The sequence below is a fragment of the Asparagus officinalis genome, chromosome 5 (genome assembly GCF_001876935.1).
Source record: "Asparagus officinalis chromosome 5, Aspof.V1, whole genome shotgun sequence".
NCBI classification, from domain to species: domain Eukaryota; kingdom Viridiplantae; phylum Streptophyta; class Magnoliopsida; order Asparagales; family Asparagaceae; genus Asparagus; species Asparagus officinalis.
Window position 1 is genome coordinate 95,107,512 of NC_033798.1, and position 16,492 is coordinate 95,124,003.

The window sequence follows — 16,492 nt, forward strand, 5'->3', positions numbered from 1 at the left end:
AAATTTAAATTTTTTTTAATCCCCTGAACCTTGGAAATGTATTTTGCCAAAGCATAAATATTTAAAAATTACAAAATTGCCCCTGAAGAAAAAAATTACAAAAGCCCTTGAAAAAACTGAATTGTACCAACCCTTCAAAAAATCTGTAAATTTAAAAAACACTTAAAAATTAAAAAGATAACAAGCAACCCTTTGAAAAATTTAAATATTACAAATAACCCCTTGAAAAATTTAAAAATTACAAACAATCCCCCAAAATTTAAAGTTACAAACAAACCCTAAGAACTTCAAAAATTACAAACAACGCCTTTAGAGTTTTGAAAATTACAAAAAAAAAAATTTAAATGAAAATTGTAAACATCTCCTCTAGAAATATGAAAATAACAAACAATTCCCTAAAAATCTAAAAATTACAAGAAACTCCTGAAATGCTTTCCTGATACGTAGAAGGCATTATGGACATTTACTATTATGTTCTAATCTTATAACCCCTCATAAGGACGAGTTCCCAAACATGACATATGTATTAGAGGCGTTAATAACAAATTAAACCAAACATATGATTAAACTTTTAACTCACTAAAGTCCACTGGACTATTATGTACCCGGACTATAGCGAATTAAATTAATCCTAGGATTAAAAACGTCCTTAATCCAAACATACCCTACGAGTGGGCGACGATGTTTGTCAAAATAACTAAATTTGCAATCTACAATACTTTTGTCATTGCACTGGATGGTTATCAATAATGATATTGACTAAATATTTGAGCCCTCACTTATGCCCTACATATCTCAAATGGTCTAACCAAATTGGATTTCCTTCTTTCATGGTTGTTCATAATATCAACTTCAATCTTGATTTGGTAAATGAGCTTTATGAAATTGCTTTGCTCAGTATATCTATCTCTTATTGTCAGTTTTTCAATATTTCGTGATGATTGTTTTATAGTTCCCCTTCAGACGTAGCTAACTTGGTGGTTGGTTGTTGAAACAATGGTAATTAATAAGCCTCGCGTGTACTGGTTTTGATTGTGGTCATGCTGGTGGTTGACAAAATGCTGTAAGTTTCTGGTTTTGCATGTGGCTTGCTTCTAGTTTTGATACTTGCTACTTTTGAGCCATTGACGCAAGTAAAAAATTGATATCATCTATACACACTGTCGAAATTGGACTGCGCAATTATGGTCTTCATTTGTTATTCATGAGGATCAATTTATTTGGTGCCTACAGCTATAAATATGAGGCTGCGATGATGGCCAACACATGAGATGGCAATCTACATTTTTTTTTAAATAAAAATAGGTATTGGAGGTAATCAATGAATAAATGACGTTACCATGAGCCTTCCAGAAGAATTGCAGATGTTATTTATAGCTACCCATGCTGATGTCAGTCATTGCTTGACTTTCTCAATATCTCGTATGTGTTTTCATATCGTTCTTGTCTATTTTATGGATTTCGATTTCTCAGCATATCTCGTTTTGTTTCAAACCCAATAGATTTTTTATTTTCCAATATCATTTTCCATTTTGATAACCTCATGATTTGCATCCTTCAAATTAGCAATTCAACTCTTTCATTTTGTTCACATTCTTATCTTGATTGAAGCTTTCATCCATATTTGAAATATTTATCTTTTTATCAATATTTTCGACTGCCCAGGCAAAGAATTTATGATGCCTATTTGGATATGAAGCACAATCTCAAAATGCACTCCCTCTGTTTTTACCGTCTACATATTTTCAGTGAGGTTGGAAGTTTGCAACTAGCGCCATATTTCAGCTACTTCATTCATATGCTTTTTATTCGTAAGCATTTTGATGGATATTTGTTGTTGATATATTAGCGGAGATTATATAATATTGGCGGTTTGATGCTGTGCTTGATTCACACTTTTATAGCAGCTCCTATCCAACTAGTTGTTGGCATGAATTTTGCCTATTGGAGCTCAAATATATTGCAACAAGCAGAGTGCATGCTTTTTTGCTGCTAAGAGGCTGTCTGGTTAGCTGAGAAATTGAGAAAAGGAAATCAAAACATCCGACACACTCATGTGGAGGTGTTAGATTTTCCTTTCTTGTGTTTGGTTGAGAGAGAAAAGAAATGTTGTGCATATGAGACCCACCCGCTAGTAAGATAATAGGTACTATGGGTTCCAAATTAAAGAAAACTCATTTCATCCTAAAAAGTTATGAAATGGGCTTAAAAACATGAAAATGGATCTCACAGCCTATTTCCCATGAGTAATCTCCCAAACTTTGGTTTTTCGGAAATGAACCAAATAGCCCCTAAATATTTTCTTTGTCTTATTTGAACTGTGTGCTCATCATGGTGATTTGATTTAAATATTCAGTTGTGGAATTCTCTCAATCAGACTGAAGAAATCAAGGAAACAAGCCTACAATATGTTACGCTCCGTTTGGATACCATTGTGTTTTACTTATTTCCATAGTGTTTTTACCAAAAAAAAACACCATGCGTTTGAAACCATGGTGTTTTTTGAGCTAAATCATCCTCAAACCAAAAACACAACACTTATTTCAAAACACCTAAAAGGTGTTTTAAGTTTAGTGTTTTGATTTTGAGTTTGAGAAGGTGTTAATATAATATCTAACATAATATATTAAATGTAATACTATATTATACTATACTATACTATACTTTACTATATTATAGTTAATCTAATATATTAGTAATACTTATTAAATAATATAAAAATATAATAAATAAAATATCTTATATAACAATATAATAACATATTAAATACTAGTATTTAATATATTAACAATGTATTGTATAATAATAAATAATAATAAAATATAAATAAACTAAAAATAATAATAATAAAATTATTGATGATAAATAATGATATAATAATATACTACACAATAGTATAATCGCTATAATATTATTAACTTTTAAATAAATAAACTGTAATAAATTAATAATTATAAATTATTATATAATAGTAAAATATTTAAAAATAAAATAGTAATATAATAATAATATTATAATAATATATTGTATAGTAAATATAATATAATATATAAATTATTAATATATTATATAATAAATAAAATAATTTATTTCTAAATACATAATATAATAATATTTATTTATATTATAAAGTATTAATATATTATTAAATTACTATTAATAAACTCTAACATATTAAAGACCATAATATATTACATAATATTAATATAATTATAATTTATTAATAACATACTAGTAATAAAATAATATTAACATTGTTAATAATATTATATTATATGAATAATAGTATAATATTATACTATATTAATATAATATTATATTAATAATAAAATAACATTATTATAAAAATATTAATATAATATATAACAGTAACAAATTGATATACGAAAATAATTAAATATATAATTATTTGAAAATAATATGTAATAATTATAATCTAATATAACTCATTAAGTACAATATAATATTATAATACATTATATAAATAATATGTAATAATTATAATCTAATATAACTCATTAAGTACAATATAATATTATAATACATTATATAGTTTTATATTGCATTATATTTAATACTTATAATACTATAATATTGTAGACTAACTACTATAACATTTTATTTATAATATATTTTAATATAATTGATATATAATATATTAATAATATATTTAATACTAACGTTATAATGGGTCAAACTAGTGTTGATCAAAAATACTTAACATGGTGTTTTGAAAACGTTTTAAGGGAAAAACACAACACCGTGGTGTTTTTTTACAAAAACACAACAAAGAAAACACCATGGTACCAAAATGAAGCCTTAGTTTCCCATTTCAAGTTGCTGAAACAAACAGCAGAAATAAGTGAAATAAGCTTCTTGCACTCATTTTCATTGTGAACCAAACACAGTACGCCTGTTTCATGGAAACTGAAAAAACCCTTGGAAGCAGGTTGTGGTCAGGAAATTATTTTGCACTCTTTGGGGTTTGTGAAACAAACAGGCCCTAAACCTATAAATAAACTTTTATCTAGTCCATCCACGAGCTCCCGGGTTCATACTAGGAGGCTAAACTTAAGATGTTCTTTAAGAGTCCATCATAGAGGTGCATTCCCTCCGGATATGGCTCGGATATGATGCTTACCAAATCCATATCTGCTTACTCATCTCGGATACGGATACAGATATACCTCGGTAAGAAAAATTTATATTCATATTCACTAAAATCGGATATGGTTATGGATAGACATGCAGATATATAAGAGGATATGCATACAGATACAAAACAAGTATGAGAAAACTAGATAGTATTGAGAAAAACATAGTTCATATGATACAAAAAAGTTCGTTAATATGTTCATTATAATTGAAAAGCTAAGATTATATATATTAGTTATCAAAATTAACCACAAATCCACAATTTAAGAATCGAAACTATCATATCCGGATATTTCGGATCTTAAATCCACAATTTAAGATTAGATATGACTAATATGTATCCAGATATTTCGGATACGGATATTGCAGTACAAAACCATATCCGTAACCATATCGTATCAGTTATAGATTTGAGTAAACATATCCGTATCCTAACGGATACACTTACGGATATTTTCTCAGATACGGATACGATTTAGAACCCCTAGTCCCTCAGCTCATGTTTTTATTTGGGGCCCTAGTTGCAGACACAGATGAACTAGATTCCAATAGTTACACTAATAACACAGTGTGACGACTGATAACAGTCCTATAATCATTGTCATAGTTACCACTACAGTTCTCTTTTTTTAGCCCTGTGGAGAGTAGAAAATAATTGCTACAACAGAGATGTATGAAGACTAACAGGGACGTTTTTTTGACCCTATCTTTTCTAAGAAGATAGAGCTCACAACATCTTTTACATAGGAATAAAAGCATTCTCTGCAAGAATCAGGCATCAATTTACACTTACGAAGCTCTCTTAACTGTTCCGTATGCTTGCATTTTGGCATAGATATTATTTTCGCGCTGGACTTTGAGTGTTCCAAACCACATGCTGCCAATATAGTGTGTGTAGCGACTCTAGCGACTTCCTTGAATGTTTCTGCATCTGCAGGAAGGAACAACACTCTTCAGTCTTGTAACTTAGGGGAAAATTTTTACAGGAAGTTAATGATAGAAAAAATATAGCATAAACAACCATGCTGCAATTTAATTCTTATCACTAAATTGTTATAATAAAGGCACGAAATTGAATACGCATTGCGAAACAACAGGAAAAACAAGCTATCCATTAAATTAAAAATCTTGAATTACTGGCTAAATAAGCTATCCATTAAATTAAAAATCTTGAATTACTGGCTAAATATCAACATTAGTTTCCCTTTGGCATTTAATTGGCAAAGCGTGAAATTCCACATCAACATAACCAAAGTGATTATTGCATGTCTATTCAAGGTGCATCTTGCATTTTGACATCACGATCCCATCCAAAAATTAAGTTTTAAGCCAATGCCAGGACACCAGAATCAGATAAGGACATTCTTTGCTCAAAACGGGCTTAAGGTTTTCTCCGTTGTGTTTAGTTCCAGGCAAAGATAATAGTCAGATAGATGGCTATCATGAAATATACCCGTTGATGAATCAGATAGTTGTTGCAATAAATAATAGTATTGGTTGATGGAATTATATGTATACAATGTCATGGATTAGAACATAAAGTTGGGTCCATGAATGGAATCCTGTTACAGTAACATTACCATCTATAAATTTACAGTCTGGAATATGCATGCAGACCACCAGTAAAATCAGACAAAACAAATTTATGTTATAGGATATGATAATATGTAAAGCATTTAAAACTTAATGAAAGTAGTTTTTTTCATGGACTCTACGTTATCAAAAGTAAAAATAACAGAAGAGCTTACCTAATCGATAATCTTTACTCTGTAACTTGAGATTGAGCTTGACCAAATATTGAATCTCAACCTTGGCACTGCACTTCATATTGTCTCTTCTAATATAATTTTTATCAGCAGACCTGACTTCACTGCGTTTCTTGTCGTGGGAATTAACTACGCTGACAGGGTTGTTAGTTGGTAGGCTAGACTGCACGGAAGGTGCACAAGAGGCAGAACTTGGACAATTAAGCACATTCTGCAGTGGGGTTGGTTTCTTTTGACAACTTGGACCCTCTTGAGATGAAACTCTGCTAATTTTATGATGAGAAGATTCCTTACTGTCTTGAGTAACTCCTATCGCCCATCCATTGAAATGCTCCATTATTCCCATCTCTTTCTCTATACATGATTTCTGATGACCTAGGCATTTATGTTGCTTGTCTACAAACAAAGCAGTACAGCCATTCAATCCATTAGGATGTTTGGAGACAAAGGAGCTAGTGTTATGATTTATAGTATCCTTTGAAATGCTGTTTCTTTTAGCACATACGGGAGATGAATGGTTTAGCACAGTTCTCTTTCCAGTTCCTTCCATTGACTTTGCAATTTCCATCATCTTCCATGCTTTACTGACATCTTTGAACCCTGTGTTATGGCTGACATTGCTAGAGGAACTAACATCTACAGAATGCTCTTTACCGACAGAAGAAATGGAATCTGGTTCACTGGACATACCAATATTTACTCTATTCTTCCTCCTACTGTTATGATCCCTGCTGCTGTTATTACTAAAACTGAGAGAGAAAGTTAATGAACCAGATCGAAAAGCATTCCAGTTTTCACGTATCTTCCGTATGTGAACTTGCAAATTGCGACACTGTCGCAAAGTCCTCACATGTTGCTCACCTCTTGAGGCCCTTTGAGTTGTCTGATGTTCAACGACTACTTCACTGGTGAATCCTTGTGATGAATTAGAAACTACAGCATCTGCAACAATCTCAAAGATTGAAATTGGCGTTTGAGATGATTGGACAGGTCTTTGAGGTGATCGGGCTGGAAGTTGAGAAGATTGGGCCTGCATTTGAGATGCTTGGGATGGTGTATGAGATGATTCGGCTGACGTTTGAGATGGCCGGATTGGAATTTGAGATGCTTGGGATGGGATTTGAGATAATTCAAGAGGCGTTCGAGGTGCTCGGATTGCCCTAAGGATATCGTAAGAATCTTGATTACAACCATCAGAATCTGATTGATTTCTGGCATGTTCATCCCTGATCTTTGCACATTCGCGGCAATACCAATCACCTTCAGGTATAGTGGCCCCTAGACCAACACAGTATGTATGAGAAGCTGAGTCACACAGATCACAAAGTAGCAAGAGTTCTTCATTTGCAGCAGTTTGGCATTCACTACAAATGATATTCGAATATGGATCAGAAACTGTTGTACTTGCATTCCCAAGATAGTTGTAAACCTGCAAATTCCCCCATCCTTAATTTTAGATCAGTATGAGAAAAATGTGAACATTTTAAGAAATATGGATATCTACATATATAGGACTTTTTTATAAGAGAATTCTTTTCTTTCTTGATGGATCAACATATTAAAGTGTAGCTCAGAGTTCAATCATCATAAGGTGTAGGTTAAAGTTCAATAAGACTAACTCATCAATGTTGCAACATAAAAGGAACAAGATGGCTGTTCAAAGTTTCAAACGCACTTATAATTCATCCTATTGTAAACATTAGACTTGAAAATGATAAATGAGTCCTAAGGCGCTATTATCAACAAAATCCTGTAAATGTTTCAAGAAAACACAGATCACATACTTGAAATTATATTGTGAAACAACTGATGAACATCACAATTGTTGGGACAAACACAGGGCCCAATAGAGCAGGGTCGCAGCAATAGTAGAGCAAAAGTAGAGATAAAAAGTTAGACACACAGATTTACGTAGTTTGGCACTTGATTGCCTACGTCCACGAGCAAGGATAGAAGAATCCACTATAAGGAGAAAAACTCTGGAGTTACAAACTCTCTCTCTTTACAAGGAGAAACTCTCTCTATTTTTTCTCTCTCACTCTTCTATATAAGAAGTTGTTTCTGGGATGAGATTTCCTTAAGAATTTGGAGCCTATTTATAGGATTTTGAAAAACACTATGCATAATAAAATAATAATAAATTACTATGCATTTATATTATAATAATAATGTGGGGCCCGCTCCTTTATCCAAAGTCAAAAAACAGCTGCTGCTTTCGGCTGATTGATTGGTGGCTTTTATTATTGTTAGGCGCCTGACAATCTCCCACTTAAAGATTTGATTGAGTATCAATCATATCTTCACACTATTCTTTCTATCTTGCCATCTTCATGTTGCTTACGTCTCTGACAGACCACAGGAGGATCTACACCAAATGAATTTATCAGTATTGATTGCTTTTGTCAAAAAATCTGCTAGGTTATCTTTGGTGTGAATTTTCTGCATATCCACTGTTCCTTCTTCCACTTTCTCACGAACGAAGTGATACTGAACTCGAATGTGCTTGGTCTTTGAATGAAAGGCTGGATTTCTTGCCAAATGCAAAGCATTCTGACTGTCACAAAATAGAAAAATCTTTTTTTGTTCATAGCCGAGTTCCTCCAGCACCATCTTCAACCACATCGCTTCTTTACTAGCTTGTGTAGCTGCTACATACTCTGCTTCTGTTGTTGAAGTAGCCACAACTGACTGCAGTTTTGAAACCCAGCTTACAGCTCCGCCAGCAAGTGCAAACACATAACCTGTGGTGGATTTGCTATTATCACGATCACCTGCATAATCAGAATCAACATATCCACTGACAATAAAATCAGATCCCCCATAACATAATGCAACATTTGAGGTTCCCTATGGTACTCGAGACATCTCCATCCTCTCTTCTTTACTGCTAGGACTCATACTGGAGGATAACTTGAAATTAACAGGAAGTGAGGTAGAAATTGACTTACAATCTTACATGTTAAAACATCGCAAGATTTTGTTCAAGTAATTCTTCTGAGAAAGCCAAATCTTTCTATTAACTCTGTCTCGATAAAGTTGCATCCCTAGAATCTTGTTTGTAGATCCTAAATCCTTCATTTCAAATTCCCTAGCCAACTGAGCCTTTAATTCTTTGATACGATCTTTGTTGGGGCCTACAACCAACATGTCGTCAACATACAACAATAAGATAACAAAGTTATTTTCACCAAACCTCTTGAAATATGCACAAGGGTCTGAATTAAGTCTGTTGTATCCAATGCTTATGATGAATGAATCAAATCTCTTATACCAACACCTCGGCACCTGTTTTAGACCGTACAGAGATTTGTTCAATCTGCAAACCAAGTTCTCTTTTTCTTTTTTTTCAAAACCTTCTGGTTGGAGCATGTAAATTTCTTCTTCAAGATCTTCATGAAGAAATGTTATTTTCACATCTAGCTGCTCTAAATGTAAGTCAAATATAACGCTCATAGCCAGGACAATTCGGACTGTTGTAAGTCGTACATGAGAGAATATTTCATTAAAATCAATACATTCTTTCTGAGCATATCCTTTTACCACCAATCTAGCACGATATCGCTCCACTTGATCATCGCCATTTCGCTTGATCTTGTAGACCCATTTGTTTCCAATGGTCTTTCTTCCTTATGGCAGTGACACAAGTTCCCAAGTCTTGTTCTTATGGAGAGCTTCAATTTCTTTCTGCATTGCTGTCATCCACAAAGATGCATCTGTGTCATTTATAGCTTCATGAAAAGTTGATGGCTCTCCATCCTCTGTTAGAAGACAGTATGCAACATTACTCTCCGTAATATACTCCGAGTGCCAAGTCGGTGGCCTTCTCTCACGAGTTGACCTTCGAGCTTCTGGAGCCTCGGATTGGACTGGTTCTTGTACATCATGCTCCGGTGTTGCTTCAGAAAAATTCGGATAATCTTCTACCTGAACAGCTATAGTCTCTGAGTCCTTCCTCGAACTGCTTTCTTTTTCACCATTTTGTAGTTGATTTTCTATAAAGATAACATCTCTGCTGATGATAACCTTATGGGTAGTGGGATCCCACAGGCGATACCCCTTTACTCCATCAGCATACCCCAAGAATATGTATTTTTTGGATTTTGAATCAAGCTTTGTAATTTCTTGGACATTATACATTACATACACTGGACTTCCAAATATATGGAGGTTGGAATAATCAGTTGGCTTGCCAGTCCACATCTCCATCGGCGTCTTCAACTGTATTGCGATTGGTGGAGATCGATTCACCACATAACAGACGGTTTTTATTGCTTCCGCCCAAAAGACTTTATCCAGATTTACAGTTGCCAACATAGTTCTTATTCTTTCTAACAGAGTTCTGTTCATCCGCTCCGCTACTCCATTTTGTTGAAGAGTATAAGCCGTACTGAATTGTCTTTTGATACCTTCATGCTTGCAGAATGCTAGGAATTCACCGTCTGTGTATTTTCCTCCATTATCTGATCTCAAGCACTTGATCTTCTTCTCAAATTCAAGCTCGACCCGCGATTTGTAGGTTTTAAAGATTGAGAACGCATCTGCCTTTTTCTTGATAGGATACACCCAACATCTCCTGGAGTAATCATCAATAAAGGACACAAAGTACTTTGCTCCTCCTAAGGATGTAACTGGTGCTTGACATACATCAGAATGAACCAATTTCAGAATAGCCTTGCTTCTAGAACTCGATGTGTTGAATTTCAGTCGATGCTGCTTACTTGTAACACAATGCTCGCAGAATGGAAGAGCTACCGAATTAAGTCTAGGAAGCAGCTTCTGATCAGAAAGAATATTCAAGCCTCGTTCTGACATGTGGCCTAGTTTGCGATGCCACATCATGATTTGTTCTTCTCCACGGCTGGTTGATGTCACACATGAATCAGCTTCCTGCATGGTTTCTCCCTTGAGCATGTACAGATTTGCAGCTATCATTTCTCCTTTTATCACCACAAGCACCCATCTAACAATCTTTATGATCCCATTTTCGATATGGGTCTTGCACCCAAGCTCATCTAATTGTCCCAAAGACAATAGATTCTTCTTCAAGCCATTCACATGTTGCACATCTTGAATGGTGCGTATTGTACCATCAAACATTTTGATTTTGATAGTGCCAATACCAGAAATCTCCAAGGCATGATCATTCCCCATGAATATAGATCCTCCTGAGATAGGTTCATATTTGTGAAACCATTCTCTCCGAGAGGTCATGTGCCAAGAGGCTGCAGAATGTAGAAGCCAGACATCAGTAAACTTCTTTCTGCCTTCATCAACAGTGGTTGCTCCACTGAATAGAATTTCACCATCATCTGACGTGCTGACAACGCATCCTTAAGATGTTGATGGCTCTGAAGTCTTTTTATCTCCACTTTTCTTGTTGTGCCAACAGTCCGATTTGACGTGCCCTCTTTTGCCATAATTGTAGCATTTGATATTCTTCTTACTTTGTGATTTCGATCTATCATGGGCATGACTCCCACTGGAGCCACGTTCTGTTGATCTTCCTCTCGTCACCGACAAGACCTCCGCTTGCTGCGAACTTGAATGCCTGTCTTTCTTGTTCTTGCGCCGATTTTCTTCCTCCAGAACAGCGACTGCAACATCGTCGAAAACTAGATAGTCCGTGAGGACGTTGTTTGTCAAGTTGGTGATGAGTTGATCATACGAGTCAGGTAGACTCTGAAGTAGAATTTCTGCACGTTCATTCGCACCAACTGTATACCCTAACGTTGTGAGTTGGGAGAACAGTGTGTTTAGGGTGTTGATGTGGTCGGTCATCGATGTAGATTCCGTCATCCTATGAGTGTAAAGTCTCCTTTTTAAGAAGATTTTATTATGTATGGATTTCGTCTCATATAGCTTTGTTAGAGTATCCCAGATCTCCTTTGCTGTCTTCTTCTCCTCTATGCTTGACAGCACCCCGTCTGCTAATGTCAGATGGAGATTTGCAATAGCATTTTCGTCCATCTCGTTCCACTTCTTATCATCTGTGATGTCGTCCGGCCTTGCACTGATGGCCGTCAGGCAATTATTTTTTCTCAAGATAGCTTTTATCTTCAACTTCCACGAACAATAACTTCTTACTATTTCACGAACAATAACTTCTTATCATCAGTGAGAAATTACTCTTGTCGAATTTCTCGATCTTAAACTTTACCGTCATTGCTTATACCACGAACAATAACTTCTTACTATTTCACGTAAATAGTAACTGTATTTACGAACAGTAACCATATTCGTGAATAGTACCGTACTTGTGAATAGTACCGTATTTGTGAACAGTATCGTGCTCGTGAATAGTACCCGTCACCTTCAAAGGGTAAATGATAACCTAACTTATTTTCTGATGTGGAGGATCCATCTTTGGTGGCAGCCACAGAACATACGATAAATAGATATATACAAGTACCCTAAGTTGGCTCTGATATCACTTGTTGGGATCAGTGTTATTGAGGCGCGCGCCCCGGGCGCGCCCCGGGCGCGAGGCGCTTCGGCCTGGGCGAAATGCGCCCTGCACGCGAGGCGGGGCGCTGCACGCAGCGAGGCGCGCGCCTCGCGTGCGCCTCGCATGCGCCTCGCTCGCGCCTCGCGTGCGCCTCACGTGCGCCTCGCACCTGTGTTATGTAACATACTCTTTCTTCTATTTTTTTAAATAATTTACATAATTACATATTTATATCATGTAATATACTCTTTCTTACTAGTTGCTAATCTATTTTCATCTTTTCATGTTTAACCTATAAAAAGAAAACAATAATTAGTAATTTAGTATACTTGTTTGCTAATTGTAACTTCCTTCACTAATTAGCATGCTAATAGCAAATTATGAACATGTAAATATGTAATTATTACATTCATTCTTCATCTTTTCAAGCGAAGTAGCAAATATCAATTAAGAATACTAACTAAAAAATTATAAACAGTCATGTTTGTTAATTATATTTCTTAGTCTTTTATGTGACAATTTATAAACATATGCTCATAATTGTTAATCACTTAATTTGATGATTTAAATACATGTTTCTTGTATCTTTTTTGTTACTTTAAAAATTCAGTTAGCATAATTGATGATTTAAGTTGATATTCTCATAATTTTGGATGTAGGTAACTAATATGTTGCTTATATGTTTCTGTCTTATGATGTTGGTAAATATTAATTTGAGTTATGCGCCTTAGTTAGTGAGGCGCGCGCCTTGTTGTGCGCCTTGCGCATGGTGCGCATAAGGGACCTTTGCGCCCCGCATTGCGCATTGCGCCTCGATAACACTGGTTGGGATAAATCCGGGGCCCAATAGAGCAGGATCACAGCAATAATAGAGAAAAAATAGAGATAAAAAATTGGACACACAAATTTACGTGGTTTGGCACTTGATTGTCTACGTCCACGAGCAAGGATAGAAGAATCCACTATGAGGAGAAAAACTCTGGAGTTACAAACTCTCTCTTTACAAGGAGAAATTTCTTCTATCCTTGCTCGTGGACGTAGGCAATCAAGTGCCGAACCACGTAAATCTGTGTCTAACTTTTTATCTCTATTTTTTCTCTACTATTGCTGCGACCCTGCTCTATTGGGCCCCGGGTTTGTCCCAACAAGTGGTATCAGAGTTATATTACCGAGACAGAATTAATAGGAAGTGGGGTAAAATTGACTTACAATCCTGCATGTTAATTTGTTCAAGTAATTCTTCTGAGAAAGTCAAATCTTGCGACAGAGTTAATAGGAAGATTTAGCTTTCTCAGAAGAATTACTTGAACAAAATCTTGCGACGTTTTAACATGTAAGATTGTAAGTCAATTTCTACCTCACTTCCTGTTAATTTCAAGTTATCCTCCAGTATGAGTCCTAGCAGTAAAGAAGAGAGGATGGAGATGTCTCGAGTACCATATGCATCAGCAGTGGGAAGCTTAATGTTCACGATGATTTGTACAAGACCAGACATTATACAAGCAGTGGGAGTGGTTAGTTGATACATGACGAATCCTGATAAAGAGCATTGGAATGCTGTAAAGAGGGTCCTAAGATACATTAAGGGAACCTCAAATGTTGCATTATGTTATGAGGGATATGATTTTATTATCAATGGATATGTTAATTATGCAGGTGATCGTGATAATAGTAAATCCACCACAGGTTATGTGTTTGCACTTGCTGACGGAGCTGTAAGCTGAGTTTCAAAACTACAGTCAGTTGTGGCTACTTCAACAACAGAAGCAGAATATGTAGCAGCTACACAAGCTAGTAAAGAGGCGATGTGGTTGAAGATGGTGCTGGAGGAACTCGGCCATGAACAAAAGAAGATTTTTCTATTTTGTGACAGTCAGAATGCTTTGCATTTGGCAAGAAATCCAGCCTTTCATTCAAAGACCAAGCACATTCGAGTTCAGTATCACTTCGTTCGTGAGAAAGTGGAAGAAGGAACAGTGGATATGCAGAAAATTCACACCAAAGATAACCTAGCAGATTTTTTGACAAAAGCAATCAATACTGATAAATTCATTTGGTGTAGATCCTCCTGTGGTCTGTCAGAGACGTAAGCAACATGAAGATGGCAAGATAGAAAAAATGGTGTGAAGATATGATTGATACTCAATCAAATCTTTAAGTGGGAGATTGTCAGGCGCCTAACAATAACAAAAGCCACCAATCAATCAGCCAAAAGCAGCAGCTGTTTTTTGACTTTGAATAAAGGAGCGGGCCCCACATTATTATTATAATATAAATGCATAGTAATTTATTATTATTTTATTATGCAGGCCCCACATTATTATTATAATATAAATGCATAGTAATTTATTATTATTTTATTATGCATAGTGTTTTTTAAAATCCTATAAATAGGCTCCAAATCCTTAAGGAAATCTCATCCCAGAAACAACTTCTTATATAGAAAAGAGAGAGAAAAAATAGAGAGAGTTTCTCCTTGTAAAGAGAGAGAGTTTGTAACTCCAGAGTTTTTCTTCTCATAGTGGATTCTTCTATCCTTGCTCGTGGACGTAGGCAATCAAGTGCCAAACTACGTAAATCTGTGTGTCTAATTTTTATCTCTACTTTTGCTCTACTATTGTTGCGACCCTGTTCTATTGGGCTCCGGGTTTGTCCCAACAACAATGCACCCTAAATAAGCTTTTAAGTTAGAACGACCAAAATGGCGAGCCAGATTCTACAAAAAAAATATAGCTTTAAGGTAGGATACTAAGACACGAGAAAAGCGCACAATTCCTATGACTAACTGAAAGACCAAACCTCTTCGTTGATAATCACATAGCCTAGTACAACATAAACTAAACCAGTCTTGGGGATGGATACGATTCGGAACCAAATGGAGGCAACCTCGGTTTTAACAAAGATATCACATTTTGGTTGTTAACTCCTCCTTCTGAGTATTCATCCTGATCTTTTGAAGTGTTCGGATGGATACAACTCAAATTATCGGGCATCCCTCTCTTTATACCCCAACACTAAGCTAGGAGATATCCCCAAACTAAATATCTAACTTTAACATCAAATTGTCGTACCCCTAACAATGCGAACTGAAACAACGCCCTCTAACGATCGATCTATCACACAGCATCACAAACCCCAGTCATTCAATCGTAACTTCGACGAACGGAATTAGGAATTTGTCGTACCAAGAAAATCAAAATCAGACAACCACAATTCATCGAACTGCAAAATGCCCCTAATCCTGTCAGTTAATAATATGAGTTGCGGCCGAGAATAAATTAGGGAGTTGGCACAGATGAATACAAACACTTCGAAAGCAAACCCTAGAAAATCAAGAAAAGGACAATAAAAACCCTCGACCTGATTCCGCTCCGGGACGTCAACGACGCGCTCCCGCGAAAAGATTCCCGGCACCGCCGCCGTATTGATTTGAAACCGCTGCTTGCCACAGCGCGGCCAGCGCGGTCTCGACCCGGGCCCACTCCATGATGCACACGAAGCAGAATCCGTGATCGCAGCTGTCGATCTGCCCGCGGATCGAGCGACCGACATCGGAGAGGCAAACCCCGCAGGTGATCTCCGCCGTCAGATCGGATATGGACGGTGAAGAGAGAGGATCTTCGTCTTCCTCCATCGTTTCTTTGCCCTTGGTTTTCCGGCGCTTGGGTGAGGATTCCATCGGATGTTTTTACTTTTTAGGGTGAAAATTTATTTTACGAATTTTTTTGGTATTAGATAGAGAGGACTATCGGGCTGGGCCTTGAAAAAGAGCCGTTACAAATGTTGGGCTGCTGCCCTTCTTTCCTAACCAACCCTGACGGCAACAGATATTTGGGTGGGTTTTTTTTTTTTTTAATTTCATACTAACCATTATATCATGACTCTAGAGCTACGATGAGATGAGAGCTGGGATCATACCAATTTATATTTACGTTATAACTGTTCATGCCCCAAAAAACATGTTATTCTCGCTACAGGGACCGATGTGACTTTTACCATAATTGTATTCATTTACTAACAACGAATAGTTGAATACTAATGTTAATTAGATGTGTTAGGGTAAGAATCAAATGAGAGGGAAAAGGATCAAAAAACGTATCGGATACCATATAAACTGATAAAACTC

The 16,492-nt window shown here is 35.8% G+C and overlaps 1 protein-coding gene across 1 annotated transcript; it reads right to left on the bottom strand.

Moving 5' to 3' along the window:
* LOC109840246 (PHD and RING finger domain-containing protein C126.07c-like) lies at positions 4,727-16,051 on the bottom strand. Its single transcript, XM_020408816.1, is given in 4 exon segments — positions 4,727-5,086; positions 5,904-7,350; positions 15,727-15,828; positions 15,830-16,051. Coding segments are annotated over 4 exon segments (2,016 nt in total). The 5' UTR covers positions 16,046-16,051; the 3' UTR covers positions 4,727-4,835.